At 37.3% G+C, this 16217-nt stretch overlaps 1 protein-coding gene across 6 annotated transcripts in view; it reads left to right on the forward strand.

The window, feature by feature from the left end:
* The window catches only part of Npas3 (neuronal PAS domain protein 3), an 830756-nt gene that overhangs the window by 110840 nt on the left and 703699 nt on the right, over positions 1–16217 (forward strand). For 4 of the 6 annotated variants that reach the window (XM_077799936.1, XM_077799935.1, XM_026414289.2 and 1 more), the window contains exon 2: positions 947–1036. The exons of the other annotated variants lie outside the window; for them this stretch is intronic. In XM_077799936.1, coding sequence (XP_077656062.1) covers positions 947–1036 — 90 coding nt within the window. The remainder of the gene's footprint in view (positions 1–946; positions 1037–16217) is intronic. 6 annotated transcript variants of the gene reach the window in all.

Consider the following 16217-nt stretch of genomic DNA (forward strand, 5'->3'; position numbering starts at 1 on the left):
TTAAGAGGATACTATGTGTGTGTTTGTGGGGGGTATGGACTTAAAAATTTGATATTAACTTTTCTGATAGACTGATATTAGAACAAAGCAGTTGGCACTCTTACAGATATTTCTATTGACTAAATTGCATTACTTTTCTCTAAAATACATGGTAGATTTCTTTTTTTTTTTTCCTTGAATGATGAGATTTTCAACTGAAGCAAATGGTCAGAAAACGCCTCTCAGAATTTTTATGTCTATATAATGCAGGGAGTCTCAGATGAATTTATAGGCTTAAGTAATACAGATGAAAATTGTGTAAGCTTTTCCCCCTTTTTACCTTAACTGCCAAGAAACCTGGAGCCACTGTAATCAGCTCATCTCAGGTGCCTGTTAACATCTAACCCGTGCTCCCCACGGTCTTGCTTGTGTTTTCATCCCTAATTGGGTTTAGTTCTGTAAGCTGTATCATATCCCTTTAGAAGTCAGTAGCATACAAACTATATAAATTGAATAAAGCTGAAAAATATATTAACTTGGCTATGGTTTTAAAGCACTTAAAGCATTTATAGTTGCCTATGCTCGTAATGCATGATTGAATTAATGACAGCCCTGTAACAGAAACACTAATGACATTTGTTTTTAACATTTTCTTTAGAATATAATCATGGGGATAGTAGAGTGAGTTAAGCTTTAGATCTATATGTCTTTCTTCCACTTTTATGACTCTGAGACTTAAAAAACAAATTGTTCTGATGAAGAACTGAGAAAAGTTGCTTTTTCTCTGACTGCCGTTTCCTAAAAGTGGAAGTTAATATTCTCAAATGTATGTACACATTGCAATTGTGTGTAGAGCTCAAAAGCGTAAAAGCAGAATATATTAAATTTCAACATACTTGTTATCCTGCATTCCAGTTGACTGTAGAGAATCTCTAGTCATGTCTATCTGTTTTTGATGCCTCTACAGAATAACTGCCCAGCATCCTCTGCCCAACCAATCAGAATGTAGGAAAATCTACAGATATGACGGAATCTACTGTGAATCTACCTACCAGAAGTATGTTGAAATCTTTGTGAGTCTTCCTTCTGGCTCTTGCATCAGTGCTTGTGATTGCCAGCTATTAAAAAATATCCTTGTATTGAAACCTTATTTTTATTTAATTTAGTGGGGGAAAAAATCAAACCAAACCAAACAAAATGATAATAAAAAATTTGCCTCTGAAATCAAGACAGAAAAAAAATGTTTATTCTTTTGAAATTGTGGTCTAAAAGTTTTTTTTTAAAATGACTGTATTAAAGCTCTTAGGTAAGCTTCTTTATATTGCAATAAACAAGTACTTATATGCAAGAAAATCTCAGCAAAATACATTGCACAGGTGCTACGCATCTTAGGGATTTGAAAGGTGTGTTATGTATAAATTAGCTGTCACTTTTTTTCAATCCTGTAATGGAATGATGAGTTGTAATTTGCATAATCCTTTAAGAAGTCAAATTATACTGTCATGTAGCAGACTTAACATGCTAGCTAAGATTTCAGAGCTTTGCAGCTAATTACTATGTACCTTACAGGACAGTTAAATTGAAGTTGAGTCCTCTGTCTTTGCTGCCATTTGCTTTGTCCGTTACTTAACAGAATCTGCACTTTTGGTAACGAGGTGTTGTTGCTATCACTGAAGTAAACACTTTGCTCTGGGGAGGAAATGGCATTTTAATATATTGTAGCTTGAGTTGTATTGCTTTTACTAAAAAGAAAGTTTTTTTAAACAATAGTCCAATTGGAGTATTCAGAAAAAAAGGTTAGAAATTTATGCTTTCCAGAAAAGTTATGCAATATTGAATGAAGCAGCGTTAACATCTAATTAATTCTTCCCCTATAGAAAATATAAGGTAACAAAAACATGAGTCCACTGAAGTCTTTCTTCACACATTTTGCAAATATACTGTGGTGTATGTTTGTCTTTGTACTCTTCTTTGGTAGGAGAATGTCATTTTTGAAAAAAAAAAAAAAAAGAAAGTGCCCTTTTTTCCTTAAAAGGTCCTTTCTGAATACAAGCTGGTGAGTTCTACTTTCATTTACTCCTCCAAATGGTTGTAGAGAGTTTTCTTTCACGGTTTCCAATTTTTAAATGATCAGGAGATGCTAGTGGCTATGGAGGTTGTTCTCTGAAATGGATATAGAATAGATCCCGGATTGGAGCTAGGACTGTTCCCTGCCTATTGTGGTTTAGTTGATAACTTTATCACAGTATCTTTACTACGTGTTTATCTCTGGCTTTATTTATTGTTATTCTGTTACCTAGATCATGTTTTCCTCTTCTGAACTGGTGTAATTATAATGCAAAATTATTTCTGGTAATTTTTAAAAAGACCTTATTATTTATGAGTCATTTATTGTGGCTTTTGATGGCCAGGTTTCTGAAATTGGTTAGTGATTTGTGGCCTTGTTGTGATTGGTGGTTGCTTTGAAGAAGCCTTCTGTTGTCTAGCAAGGGGGGTCCGCTCAGAACCATAGTTAAGCATCAGTTGATTGTTGACCACTCAAATAATAGGCAATCAGCAATCAATTGTTGTTAATTTGTAATTAAGCTGGTTTAATTTAAGCAGATAGAAATGACTATCTGCTTAAAGGCTGAGGTTGCTCAGTTTAGAGTAAGGAACATGGTCGAAGCCATGAGGAGGTCTGTCCATAGAAAAGTTTCCCTTCTCACCATAGGAATCATCTCAAGGGTTTGCTTTTATTAAGAATCAGTGTTATTTGTAGTCAGGGTAGACACAGTAGGCAGCACAGCTGTGACTGCCAGGGTAAGTCACTAGGGGGATATTCATAACAAGGAAATATTGGCAAATAAATGATGAAGAAGGGGAAGAAATCCCCAAGATGTTAAATTGGAGCACTGTCACTGAGATGATTAATGGTGTTGGGTATTTTAGTGAAGATGCTTATCTGAATTGTCTTGAAACTATAGTGTACATTTAATAGCACCTATAAAAAGCATGTGGTGTGCAAGCACACTGACGAGAGGGCCGTGCATTCAAATTCTACTGAGTATTTTCTGCAACTAAGTATTTGGCTTTTGGCTATTAGAAGGCTAGTGTTACTAATGTACAGGATATGATTATTCTATATATTTAATATTAATCAGCATTTATATAGTTCTTCTCCATAGAGAAATGAAGATGTTTTGTGAAAACAATGATTCTCTTTTCAACACTGTTGAGGGTGAATGTTGTCAAGTAAGGAAATGGGAATCATGTCCCCGTCATCCAGGTGAAAAGTCAGGGCCACAGTGGGTAAAACACTGTTGGGGGGGGGGTGAGTACCATTAAAAAAAATTCTTTGTCAATTTCTGGCGAAGGGGTAGCTGTCTTACAAGATTATATAACTTTCAGTTATCAAGTCATAAATATTATGATTCTGTGGCATGAGTTATCACTTGCCTGGAGGGATTATTTGTCAGCAATATAGCAGTTACATCTTTGGAAAAGTTACTTAACCTCCTTGGACTTCAATAATTACTATTAGATATAGGAATAGATACAGACAAATGATATGTAATCCTATCTTCAATGAGCTTATAGTCTATTACAGTAGCACTTTTCAAACTCTGGGTCACTACCCAAAAAGGTGAATATAATCCAATTTAGTGGATCAAGATCAGAATTTAAAAGTGATATAGAAGAGGAGATTATGCATTGTATGTAGTAAGACTGTGCTTTATTTTTTAAGACTTCCGTTTTGTTTTATTCACTTGTGTTTATGTACATACAACTGCACATAATGTGTATGTGGTTGGGTTATGAGGTCATATATGTTTTTTACTGTGTTTCATTTCTGAAAAAAGAATGAAAGCCACTATAATAGTGTCGAGTAGATAAATGTGTAAACATTGTACATGTGTTATGTCCTTATGTGCGTAGGGTATTGTAGATTATAAGGAAAGACAGTCCTGCGGAAAAGTTTCAGGTATGAAGAGGCTACACCATCTGAACTTTCATATCCAGTCATGTGGTAGAGCCAACTTAGATGGGTTTGTGAGAGCCAGTTGTGTGGTCTTTGTGATCAGTAACCCCTTGGAGACTGCCTCCATCTTTCATTTTTTCTAGTACTAGGGATTGAGCCCAGGAGTGTAGCCCTGAGCTACATCTCCAGCCCTTTTTATTTTTGTATTTTGAGACAGGGTCCCAGTAAGTTTCCTAGGCTGGCCTTGAACTTGAGATCTTCCTGCCTCAGCCTTCTGAGTAGCTGAGATTACAGGTGCCACTGTTGTACTTGGCATCCTAACTGGTTGTTAAGCGTTTCCTAGCATATCATTGCTTATATTCCTTTCAACCATAATTCTGTGGTTCAACAGTTATTGTGAATTGTTACTTTAAAACAATTATTTTACATGGTGCATTTATATTTTATTGAGAATTACTAGACTGGTTAAACAGTTGTTTCAATATTAAAATTTTAAAGCAAACAGGAATAAAAATTTATTTTAAAAAGTCTGTACTTTATTACTTTAAAATAATGGTAATAGTTACCCTAATCTTTTACATTCAATGCTTATGATATTTCCAATTTACAACTTCAAATTGCAATTGTTGATACTGAGTTTTTTAGCAAAGGGTAGAAATACAGTCTTTTAAAAATTACTAATGTTGTAAATATTTTACAAATCTCATTGTTTTATGCTAAGCATTTGTTTTGCTAAGCACTATAACTGCCTTTTAAACTGCCTATTTATAGTTCATAATAATATCTCTGTATTTAAGTGAATTCATTTCTATAGTAGTGGATTTGATTGGGAGATGCCAAAGTTATTTCTAAATCAAAACAGTTGCCAATCTTATTTTTTTTCTATTTTTGAGGATAAAAGTAAAAGCAACAAAGAATCTGAAAAAGGAGAAAATATATTCCCTTCATAATATTGATAGCTTTGAACTTTATTTTTGAAGAAAGGCAGGAAAACATTTGGCCAGTGAGGAAACATTCGTTGACATGGCATGGAATTGTAATAAGAAGTCCAAGAATATTGCCTGCATTAAGAATATCTGATGGTGAGGAAGAATAGGTAGGGAAGAGCCCCCTGAGCTCCAGAGTTTAAGAGGAAATTCAACCACAGAGTTGGACACTTCTGTAGAGAAGTTGGAGGAAGGGTAGGGTGTCCTTAAGGCTGTTTCAGGAACAGTCATTTCACCAATCTTGAGGAAAAGGGGAGTGAGCCTGAGGTGGGAGTCCATTTCCAGAGCTTCTGCTATGCCATATCAGTGCACACTGCAGCACCCATTTTAAACAAAAGGGTTTAACCCAGGGCTCCTAGTCTCAAAGTGGAGCCAAGACTGAGAAATTCTCATTGTGAAGGTTTTTGAAATTGATTGAAACACTTGTCACCTAGAGTGGGAGAGACCACTGGCAAGATTAAAGTTAGTTTCTGTTTGTCTTCTCCATCTCGAGGCCATCTTCATGAAATTCATTGCACTGGGTTCTTGGTTTGTGCTGGGTGCTCCAGCCTCACCCCCACCAGCATTTTTGTCTGTACCTCTCATTGCAGATCAGGAGTTGTTATCTGATAATGTTACTCTTCTCAGGACTATTTGGATTTTAATAAGCAACTCCAAGCGAAAGTATCAAAGAGAGAAGAAAAGGAGTCTTCTCTAATAGAGTAATTTCAGATACCTCGACAGGAGTTGGAGGAATTCATTTGAGGCTGGAGGAGAGTGAAGGGTGAACCTAGAATATGGATATTCTGTTCGGTGTAGTGTTGAGGTTGACCTCGTCTGAGAGGCATAGGTCTGGAAATGGGAAAATTTGGACTCAAAAGAGGCAAGGAGTTGATGAGGGAAGACCAGGGGAGGGTAGTGAAGAAGGGCATTCACTAGTCCTTTTCAGCTATATTGTGCCAGACAGACTGCTCCCCACTCTCAAGTGTTCTCCCAATTACAGAGAAGCCATCACAGGCAACTGTGGGCTGGGGTGTGGGTACTGGAGGCTCACCTATGTAGAAGGGGAGGCAAAGGTCAAGGAGCTCTAGCCACAGCAGCCAATTCTTTCACTGGTTGTTTAACCTGATTGATTGATTGCTGTTGTATGACCGTTTTCCTCCTCACATTAGAATAATTTATGCAGTTGTGTTTGGGATAGTAAATAACAAAGAATAGAGAAAAGAATTAGAAATGTACAATGAGCTTCATAAAGAACCCTGATAGGATCTGCATGTTAAAGAGACTTTGAACTTTGTAATAAGAACTACTTCAAGCCTTTCAATTTCAGAGTAAATTCTGATTTCCACATCATGCCTTTTAGATCTCAGCATGATCTCTGGTGGTTTTTCCAGTTAATTTTGGCATCACTCCAAAGATTTTGCCTATAATTGACTTGGGGGGTGTAATTTGTAACGTGGATGGCATGAAAGTGTGTTATTTAGGGCTTATTCTGGAGGAACAGTTTAAAAATTGATGCATTCATCTATTCATTTAAGAAATACATTTTAGCAGGACACAGTGGTGCATGCCTGTAATCTCAGTGGCTTGGGAGGCTGAGGCAGGAGGATGGCAATTTCGAAGCCAACCCCAGCAACTTAGTGAGACCCTAAGTAACTCAGCGAGACCCTGTCTCTAAATTAAAGAAAAAAAATAAACAAAAGGGCTGGGGATGTGGTTTAGTGGTTAAGCACCCCTAAGTTCAATCTCTGGTATCAAAAAAGAAAAGAAAAAAAGAAATATATTTTAATCATCACTCATGGGTCAGGTGCTCTTCTACGCACACTCTAACCAACTTATTTAGAGGTGAAAAACCTCTGTCCTTTGCAAGCCTAGAAAACTAAGATAACAACAGTGATTTGGGGTTCCACTTGAGACATGCCTCCAGGGAGACCAGAAGGACCAATTATGGAAGGATACCTTGAAGTGGTCTTTGTTAATGGTCAAGGCAGGCCCCAAGGTACTCATGGTGGCAAAACTGTTTGATCTTGGAGCTAAAAACAGACATTTCTAATGTAGCATATTGCAAATGGTACAAAGCAGGAGTGGAGACCTGGGGGTGGTGAGTGGCAGGAGGTGAGGCTGCAGAAGGCGAGGAACAGAGGCATCCCATCCCTGGGGGAGTTTTCTGGAGGGGAAAAGGGTGAGATGGACTCTGTGCTGGAGAATTACTGGATGTAGGTTAGATGGGAGACAGAAAGACTGTTGTGGGAGGGGCCCACAGGTTTGTTTGTTTGTTTGTTTTGTCTCTAAGCTTATTTAGTGTGCTTGGCAAGGAAGAATATGGAAGTGTGCTGTTAGTTTGCAGTTATTTTTTATTTATGAGTATCTTGGAGGACTTTCCAAATATGAAATCCAGGTCAGGACCTGCCCACGAATTCTCTGCTCTTCCTGTCTTGAGGATCTTCACATCTGCCTTTCTCCTCAGAGACCACTTATAATTCAAGATGCACAAATGCCAGTGAGTAAAACTGGTAGGCCCAGGCTGTATGATTTAGAGTGAAGGAGTATTAATTGGCTTCATTGGATTGTATATTTTCATTATGAGAGAAGTGACTACGGAGATTTTTTTTTTTTTTAAATTGGTTAGTGACACACCTGCAGTGCGTATGAGAACTCCAGAAACTTGAGAACTGAAAGTAAAGGTCAAGGTGAGGGGAACAAAGCTACAATGAACCTTTTATAGACACACTGTTGAACTGCAGTGTTCAAAATTGCTAACAGGTGGCTTCAGAGGGACGAGATACTAATGTGCTGTGCTCAGATTTTAAAATTTTTACAGCAAATTTATAGTAATACATAAACTATGGTTTTAATAAGTTTTCCTCACCTTAAGAACAACTGGTTCTGTGTGTTAGGTTATAAATGTCTTTAGTGAATCTTTGGACTTTGTTTATACATCAGAATGAAAGAATTATAGTTTATTCTTTGATTATGAGAAAACTATTTTAAGATCCACCAATCCATGCAGTAGTAAATAATCATTACTGGAGGTGATTAAGCCTCCTGGAAATGGATCTGGGTTTGCTCCTAGCCCCATAGTCGTCTGTTAGATGTTTTACAGTGGCTGTTACTTAACTGTTTAAACATATGTTTTCTTACCTTTAAAATGCAGATAAAAATAACCCAGGTGGTTTTCAGGATCAATTGATGATGAAGATGATGGTAGTTACTAATCTATTGATCTTTGACCATATGTGATGTCAGGCATCAGGCTAATGGCTTCACATACATTTTAAAAATTCTTAAAATTAACATGAGCATTAGGCATGATTACCACTATTTTACATCTAGAATAATAGAGTCTTAGAGAACTGAAGAAACTCACTCAAGGTTAAGAAGGTAGGACATGGTGGGATTTGGATTATCACCAAACTATAGCCCAACAGCAAAATACATTCTCTATTTTTCTCTAATCAATTTTGTAAATAAAGTTTTATTGGAACACAGCTACGCCCATTTATTTATGTATTGTCTATAACTCTTCCTGCCACAAGGGCATAATTGAATACTGCTGTCAGAGACAAATATTTATAATCTGGCCATCTATAGAAGATGTTTGTTAACCTCTGCTTTAAAATTTGGGTGATCTGATTTCAGAGCCCAAGGCCTAAATCAAAAAAAAAAAAAAAAAAAACAATTATGGTGGTTCGTATATACTAAGTATCCACTAAATGAGTACTTACTTTGTTACTTCTATAGCTTAATGTATAGCTTCTCACAAAGCTCTTATCTGTAAGGTGGAAGTAATAAGCATTCAACAAGTTAAACCATCATGACAGTGGAGATGTTGAAGAACTTAAACTGAAAAAAGAAAACCACTTTGAATGTTATGTCGTTCTGAGTGGGTGTTATTCTTGTTATTTATTACTATCTCTCATGTAATATAAATGAGATAGCTTTTTCATTTTCATAGCAAAGTGCACTATTCAATTAAATGGGTATTGTGAATTTCAGAGAATATGCAGGAACTCTATGAAAATGATTTCACATACCAGAAAATTTCATACTTAGGAAACTTTAGAAAATATCTTCCTTATGAAAATACATAAAATATTGTGGAAATGTCACTGATAATAAAAAGTATTATGATCTGTGTTGTTAAAAGTATGTATAAGCAGATGTTACAATAGAAAAAAACACAAGGATTTATTTCTCTTAATGAGAATATAATTAACTTACATCCTCTAACCTTCTTACCAGCAACAGAAAGAATGAGGTTATAGTTTCAACTCCACCCTACTTAGAACTTTTATTTCCATATGTTTTTCTGTTGATTTAGGAAATTACATGGCCTCTTCTTGTAAATGGCCGTGGGTTTGTGTTACCTTGGAGCTTACAGAGCAGACTCTGGCAGACTTTCAACTTCTGCTGAAGAGAGATTCTTGGAATTTCCTCTTACCAAGCCCTATGTCATGGGTTGGTGAATGAGTGGTTTTTAGATTAGTTACTTCATGACATTTTATCCACTTCTCTTGGAATAGCTCTTTTTGAATAGAGATACGGTATATTTTAATTCTAGCAACATTTAGAAAATTCAAATAAGCATAAAGAAAAAAATTAATCTCATTTGTATTTGTACCTCCCATAGATAGCCACTGTTAACAGTTTAATTTGTCTTTGTAGCCTTCTATATAATTGTATATATTTATAGCCTATCACCTTTTATAGATGTATATCAATATATATAGTTATCATGAATCAATTCACAAACAGCTGGAAAATCTCTGGAGTCAAGTTTTTTAGGGGAATTCGAAAGCTGTATGGTCAACTTTCACACAGAAACAAACTATGGTCTGCTGAGATTTTCTTTCTGACATAACAGCCCCTTCCCCACCCCTCACCCCCATGTAGTTTGTATCTACTTTCTGAATTTTGATCACTTATTTTTATGGGTCTTTGAAGTCCTCTAGCAAGAACATTTTTAGTAGAAAGATCCTTTCTTCCTTGCCACCTCAATATTTATTTATTACTAGGGATGGAGCCCAGGGGTACTTAACCATTGAACTATATCCCCAACCCTTTTTATTTTGTATTTTGATACAGGTTTTAAGTTCCTTAGGGCCTTGCTAATTTGCTGAGGCTTTCCTTGAACTTGTGATCCTCCTGCTTCGGCCTCCTTAATTGCTAGGATTATAGGTGTATGTTACTGCACCCAGCTCAATAATTATTTTTATCTAGAAAGAGTCCATCATGTAAATGTGTAAATGGTTTTTCAAGTTATAGGAATGAAGCTAATGGTGAGAAGGGTATGACAGGTTAAACAATCATGGCTTTTTTTGGATCAAAATATGCACATGTATGAGAAGTAATTTCCAAGAGATTAGAGCTTTCTGGCTCCTTTTGAACTCATTCTCTCACATGCTATCACTGCTGCATCACTCTCTAGGTTGCTTAAAATGAGAACTCTATTTACTGTGTTCACCATTAAGATGTTAAGATCAAGTTCTCAAAAGCAGAGAGCTGGGTCCTTGGAGGATTTTGGTTCAATGACCAGCGTGTATAGAAAACATTCTTGGGTGATTTTCTGTTGGCAAACTTGAGACATTGTAAGTTTCATATCACTTTGGGATTCTTTGGAATTGGATGTTTGAGGTCCATGTGACTAAGTAGACTATCACTGCATCATATTTAAAACCTAATTTTGGGCTGGGGATGTGGCTCAAGCGGTAGCGTGCTCACCTGGCATGCGTGCGGCCCGGGTTGGATCCTCAGCACCACATGCAAACAAAGATGTTGTGTCCGCCAAAAACTAAAAATAAATATTAAAAATTCTCTCTCACTCCTTCTCTCTCGCTCACTCTCTCTTTAAAAAAAAAATTAAATAAATAAAACCTAATTTCCCTTCCTCTCCCCCAGCCCAATGTGAAGGATCCCTGGCCTCACTCAGTGCTTATTCTCTTGTGTTACCAGTGCGGATCACCTTTTTCTCTTACTAGCAATTGTCATTCATTTACTTACATGTTAGCTAACATTATCTCTCAGAACAGCATCGTTTTCCTGACTTTCAGCTGTCAGGGGTGCTGACAGCAAATCACAGCCAATTACATACCTTGGCCTTGAAACTGGAAAGTACAAGACCTTTTGGATGATTCTTTTCTTTGCTTCCTCTCTCAACCCCACTAACCAAACTGCTTTAAAGGTGAAATCAAGTTAGCATGTCTCCATTTGGCACAAAGCCTCCTGTCCTGTGTGCTCCAGGCACCTTCTGGATGTCTTGGTGAAGCATGCATTTGACAGTAATTGCAGGGGGATCTTTGCTCACTTTCAGGAGAAGCATCTTGTTCTTCCAGGGACTGCCTTACTGCCTGATGGCTTGCAAAGAGGGAAAAGGAAGCAGCAGCTCTGAATCTCACACCCTGGAGAAATTCATCAGTTGTCCCAATTCTTGAATGAGCATCAGGGGAAGCAGGAGAAGTAGTGGGATTCATGTCACCACATATTTTTAAGGAAAAGTTTGGAGGTGCATCTAGTGGGGATGAGAGGGAGGGCTGGGGTGCTTCTGAGCTCTCATAAAATTCATGATCAATAAATTTATTTGCTAGCCAGATTGTTTATCAGCTTTTCTGAATGCTGCTTGCCCAGAGTTAGTTACAATTTCTATGAGGCTGTTAGAAATAAAGAAGGCTGATTTTTTTTTAAATTATCATGATACTTATGAAATACACAGGGGAAGAAGACTAGAAAACAAGCATTATGGGCCAGCAGATTTTAAGTAGAGTATATTTTTAGAAGGATCTGGTGGCATGGTTGGTTCACTTGCACCAAGAATAGTTTAACTGGGTCTGTTGAGAATGGATTTGCAGGACACAAATGTTTGCTGTGGCACAGAGTGTCCTCAGAAGGTAAGGCTCTGAGATACAGACCAAGATGGTGAATATAGATGCCTTTATTCTGCCATCTAAAGGAAACACTCATTGATGCCAAGGCCTTTCACTGTGAGGCCAAGTTCATCTTTCTGGGGAAAATGGAAGCTTTAACTCTGGACTCTGAAGTTATGTTTCTGTTTCATTATTTCTACATCTGTGTGGGCTGCTTTTCCATATGCAGTAAAGCAGATGAGGCTGAAATCAGAAGAAAAAGGGATAATGTGTTTCAAATATGGTGCACTGGTCTTCAGGCCTTATTGTAATTGACCTGACCAACCCTTTTGAAATAGGTAATATAATTCTTATTTTGCACTCAAGAGAATGGAGGCTCAGAGACTTTAGGCAAGTTACTCTGTTAGCGCTGCTAATATCGTATAATCTGGTAATGGTATAGGGGGCCAAATCAGGTCTGCCTTGCTCAGCATTTTGTCCCCTTTCCACAGGGTGACATGACATTTTGGAGCCGAATGATACTTTGAAAGAAGCAAATCCATCCTCTCTTCAAGGACAGCCTATTGAAATCTACTTCCATAAAAAAAATTAGACTCCCAGGAACTTAAAACCAAAACTGTAGGGGAGATGGGTTTGTCATTTTGAGTGTTAGTCATTTTAAAAACACGTGGTTGGCATTCTTTGTTTGTAGAGCTACCTGGGGCCCTCATGTCTCCCCTATGGAGATTTCACCTGCCTTGACACTGCAGTTCTCACACAGAAATGGATGAGTCTCAACTTCTTGTCTCAAGTCCTACCTCTTGACAAATTCTAGTTTTATATTTTCAAACTTTCCTACTTATGTTCCACTGTACATCAACCTCCAAATATAACAACTCACAATTGCAAGCATATACATGGAAATTTCCAATTAATATTCAGAACAACCCAGTGAACTGTTTTGTCTCTGTTTTATGAGTGGGACAAAAACAAGACCTTGATTCATACCTTTGGGGTGACATGGCTGGCCTGCAAATCACCGCCTTTCTCATTTCCCACTTAGGCCTCTCTCCAGGACAGAACAGTTATTCCTTCAAAACAGCACCCAGAGCTTGTGCAGAAAAGTTCTTCTCCTGCCTTGCACTTCTTTTATCTTCATTTTCATAGTCATTCAGACTCACTCTTGGAATTATCTATCTTGTTGCCTCAGTCTTATCTCAAACATCCTCTTTGCAGCATGATTTTTTTTCTTTTTCTTTTTTTAAAAATACTTCCTTTCATTTCAAAATTTCCCTAATTTAAGCAATGATTTGCATGCCCAGATTTTTATAATTTCCTAATTAATCTTCTTATCTCCTTTCTTGGTCAGCTTGATTCAGATAAATAAATACTTGAGTCCCACCATATACAGAGCACTATACTAAGGAATGTGAGAATTTTCCTTTCTCAGCTACCTTAAAAATAGTTACCAGATGAAAACACTATTTCTAATCTATTTCTCTTGTTTTTGTCCCCTGAAGTCATTGACTGCTCATTCTCACTGCATAGTGCCTGCAGTTTTAGCCTAATGTTTGAGGCCTGCAGGTCTTCCCCAGTCTCCCTTTTGGCCTCCCCCTCCCCCTAGACATTTCTCAGCACAAGCTCTCTGTTCCTGTCCACAGTTCATGCACTGTCTCCTTACCTTTCCTTTCTCCTTGGTGAAGTCTCTTTAAACTAGTTTAATTCACAGTAGGTTTCTCTATTCTTTTAATTTAATGCATTAGTTGGATCTACAACAAGGAACTTTGTTTGGCATATTTTTCAATGAACAAAGACCGAAATCTTTGTCTTCAGAGTTAGTATTTGAGACAGGCAATAAACAACAAACATTAAAAATGAGGGAAATCATACAGTCTGTTTGATGATGGTTGGTGCTATAGAACAAAAATAGAGGTTAGGAAGGAATTAGGAGTCCACAGTTGAAGGCAGGCCAGTTGTGGGTTCAAATAAGTGAGACCCCCATGAAAAAGGCTCTTGAGCAAAGACCCCAAGCCTGAAGTGAGGTTTTAGGCATTCAGGTACCCAGAAAAGATTCCAGGTGGAACCAACCACTACTATCAAGGTTCTGAGGCTGCAGAGTTTTGATACACTCAGCATTTGGTAGCCCAGAGTGGAAGGGTATGAATGAGCAAGGTTAGGTAGTGGCAGGAGACAGGTCAAACAGTGGTAGGGAGCCAGCACATAGGACACAGGAAGGCCAGATAAGCCCTGCCTCTACACCACTTGAAGTGAGGACTTGGGAGGATTTTTAATTCAGGAATTATAGGATATAGCTTAAAATTGTCCTGGCTGCTAGTGGAGTATGTTTGAGGGGTACGAGGGTGGAAGCAGAAGGCCTAGCCAGGAGTTTCTTGCCATAGGCAAGATGTTTTCCACTGAAGGTGTAGAAAGTGGAGGAGGCGAGAAAAATGTGGATTATGATATATTTTGAAAGAAGTGCCAACAGGATTTCTGATGGATTGGATGAGTGTGTGTGTGTGTGTGTGTAGGGACTGTAAGAGAGAGAGAAGTCAATGCTGAATTAGTGATTAAATCCTTACTTGACATTTACTTTGTATCATGCATGTGGTAGCATTCAATTGTATGTACACAAATAAATACCTCCTAGAAACTCATAAACTTGGAGATGAGGCATGCCATAAACTTATGTAAGCTAAATGGGAAGAGGTTGTATGTATAATCACAAGGTTGCAAGTCCCTTAAAGATACTTTCAATTAGTTTAGCTTACCAATTTTGAATGTTGGTGATTCTTACATCACAGAACTGCAATTACAGCATTCATTGTAGTAGATGACCATTCAGGCTCTGTTGGGAGACTGATGGAGTCAGACCTTACTTAGTTTCATTAATAATTTGCTGAGTGATCTTGAACAAGTTTTATAAGCTCTCTGTTTTACTTATTTGTGAAATGATACCATAGTTTCTCATAGGGTTTACCATAGGATTAAATGAACTAATAAATATAAATTGCTTAGAATAATCCCTGGCACATGCTAAGCCCTCAAGCAGTATTTACCATTTCTAAATAAGTGCTCAGTAAAAAGTTAGTTAAAAGAGAATTTTACATTTGGAGTGATTCTTTCCCACCAAATCCATAACTACCATGTCCAAAACCTATCAAGGTGCATGGTTAATACATGGATATAGTAAGGTCCCATAGTAAGCATTGCTCTCTTTTGTTGATGGTTAAAAATAAAAATAAGACTGCATTATGATCAGTCTGATTATCTGCCTTTCTAGAGGTGGCTGTGGTCAGCAACCCTTCTTGGGTACTTTTGATTGACAGATTGACAAACAGCATTTAAATAACACATAAAAAAAGATCAGCATTTTCTTATTATTTTTTAGTTTAAAATGTTGAATGTGTATTAAAATGAGAAAAATAATTTTCAGGATAGATATGACTTTCCTTGTACATAAAAGCAAGGAGATCACATCAAGGAGGGAATATTATTTTTTTGCCCAAATACAGGAAATTACTATTTTTCTCTCCATGTTTATATTTTGATACCTAATATCTTTTTTTTTCTCTTTCATGTGATTGTTCCTATTATCCCTCTTACTATCAGCAACTTATTTGGCCTCCAAATCCTAGAAGGAGCAGTGCATTCCCACTGTGTAACTCCCAAAGACTTCTTTAGAGTCAGAGGTGGTTTGAAGAGCAGCTTAATTCTGCCTTCATCGTACTTGGTACTTCAGCGAGGCACTCAGGTTCTGTTTGAGCTCAGTATTCCTGATCCTATTCTGTACATTCTCAATGGCCGTGCAGACGGTGGCTGTCAATGAGTAACAGGTAAATATTGAACAGGGAAGCCCTTTTGATTAACTTTGCGGATCATTATTTGAAAGCAACGTGCAGTCAGAACAGCTCCATCACTCATGATCATAGCACGTGGCATGGGGTCAGAGCATCAAGCTGTGGTTTGGAAAGCTGAGGTTGCATTCTTTGTTCTGTACCTGGGTCTGTATTCATCTAGTGCTGGACTAGTTATAGCTATCCAAAGAGCAAAATGAGGACTATTTAGCAGTATGAATGCAAAATTTTTAAAATGGCAAAGCACAAAAATGCATAGGGGGGATTCTGTGCTATGTAGGTATAAATATATTAAAGAACATTTATGATAACTTTTTGAAGTGTCTAATAATATGGATGCTGTTACTGTTGTTCAGGTTCAGAAGTCTTTCTGATGTGGAATAAAGACAGTTACATCAAACTGGAAGTATGTTTTTAGTCTTATTAATGTGTACTTGTAAGAACTGTTTTCCTAGGTTTGGTCTTTACCACTTATTGGGTACAACTTACCCATATGACACTTGTACCCAGAAGAATTGTCTACAGTTGACTTGCTGTTAAGTGATTCTGACCCAGCCATTGAACCTTCTTGAGAAATTAATGGTTTATCATTTGTAACAACACTATCACCATCATTTAT

The sequence above is a fragment of the Urocitellus parryii genome, chromosome 6, assembly GCF_045843805.1.
Source record: "Urocitellus parryii isolate mUroPar1 chromosome 6, mUroPar1.hap1, whole genome shotgun sequence".
Classification (NCBI taxonomy): Eukaryota; Metazoa; Chordata; class Mammalia; order Rodentia; family Sciuridae; genus Urocitellus; species Urocitellus parryii.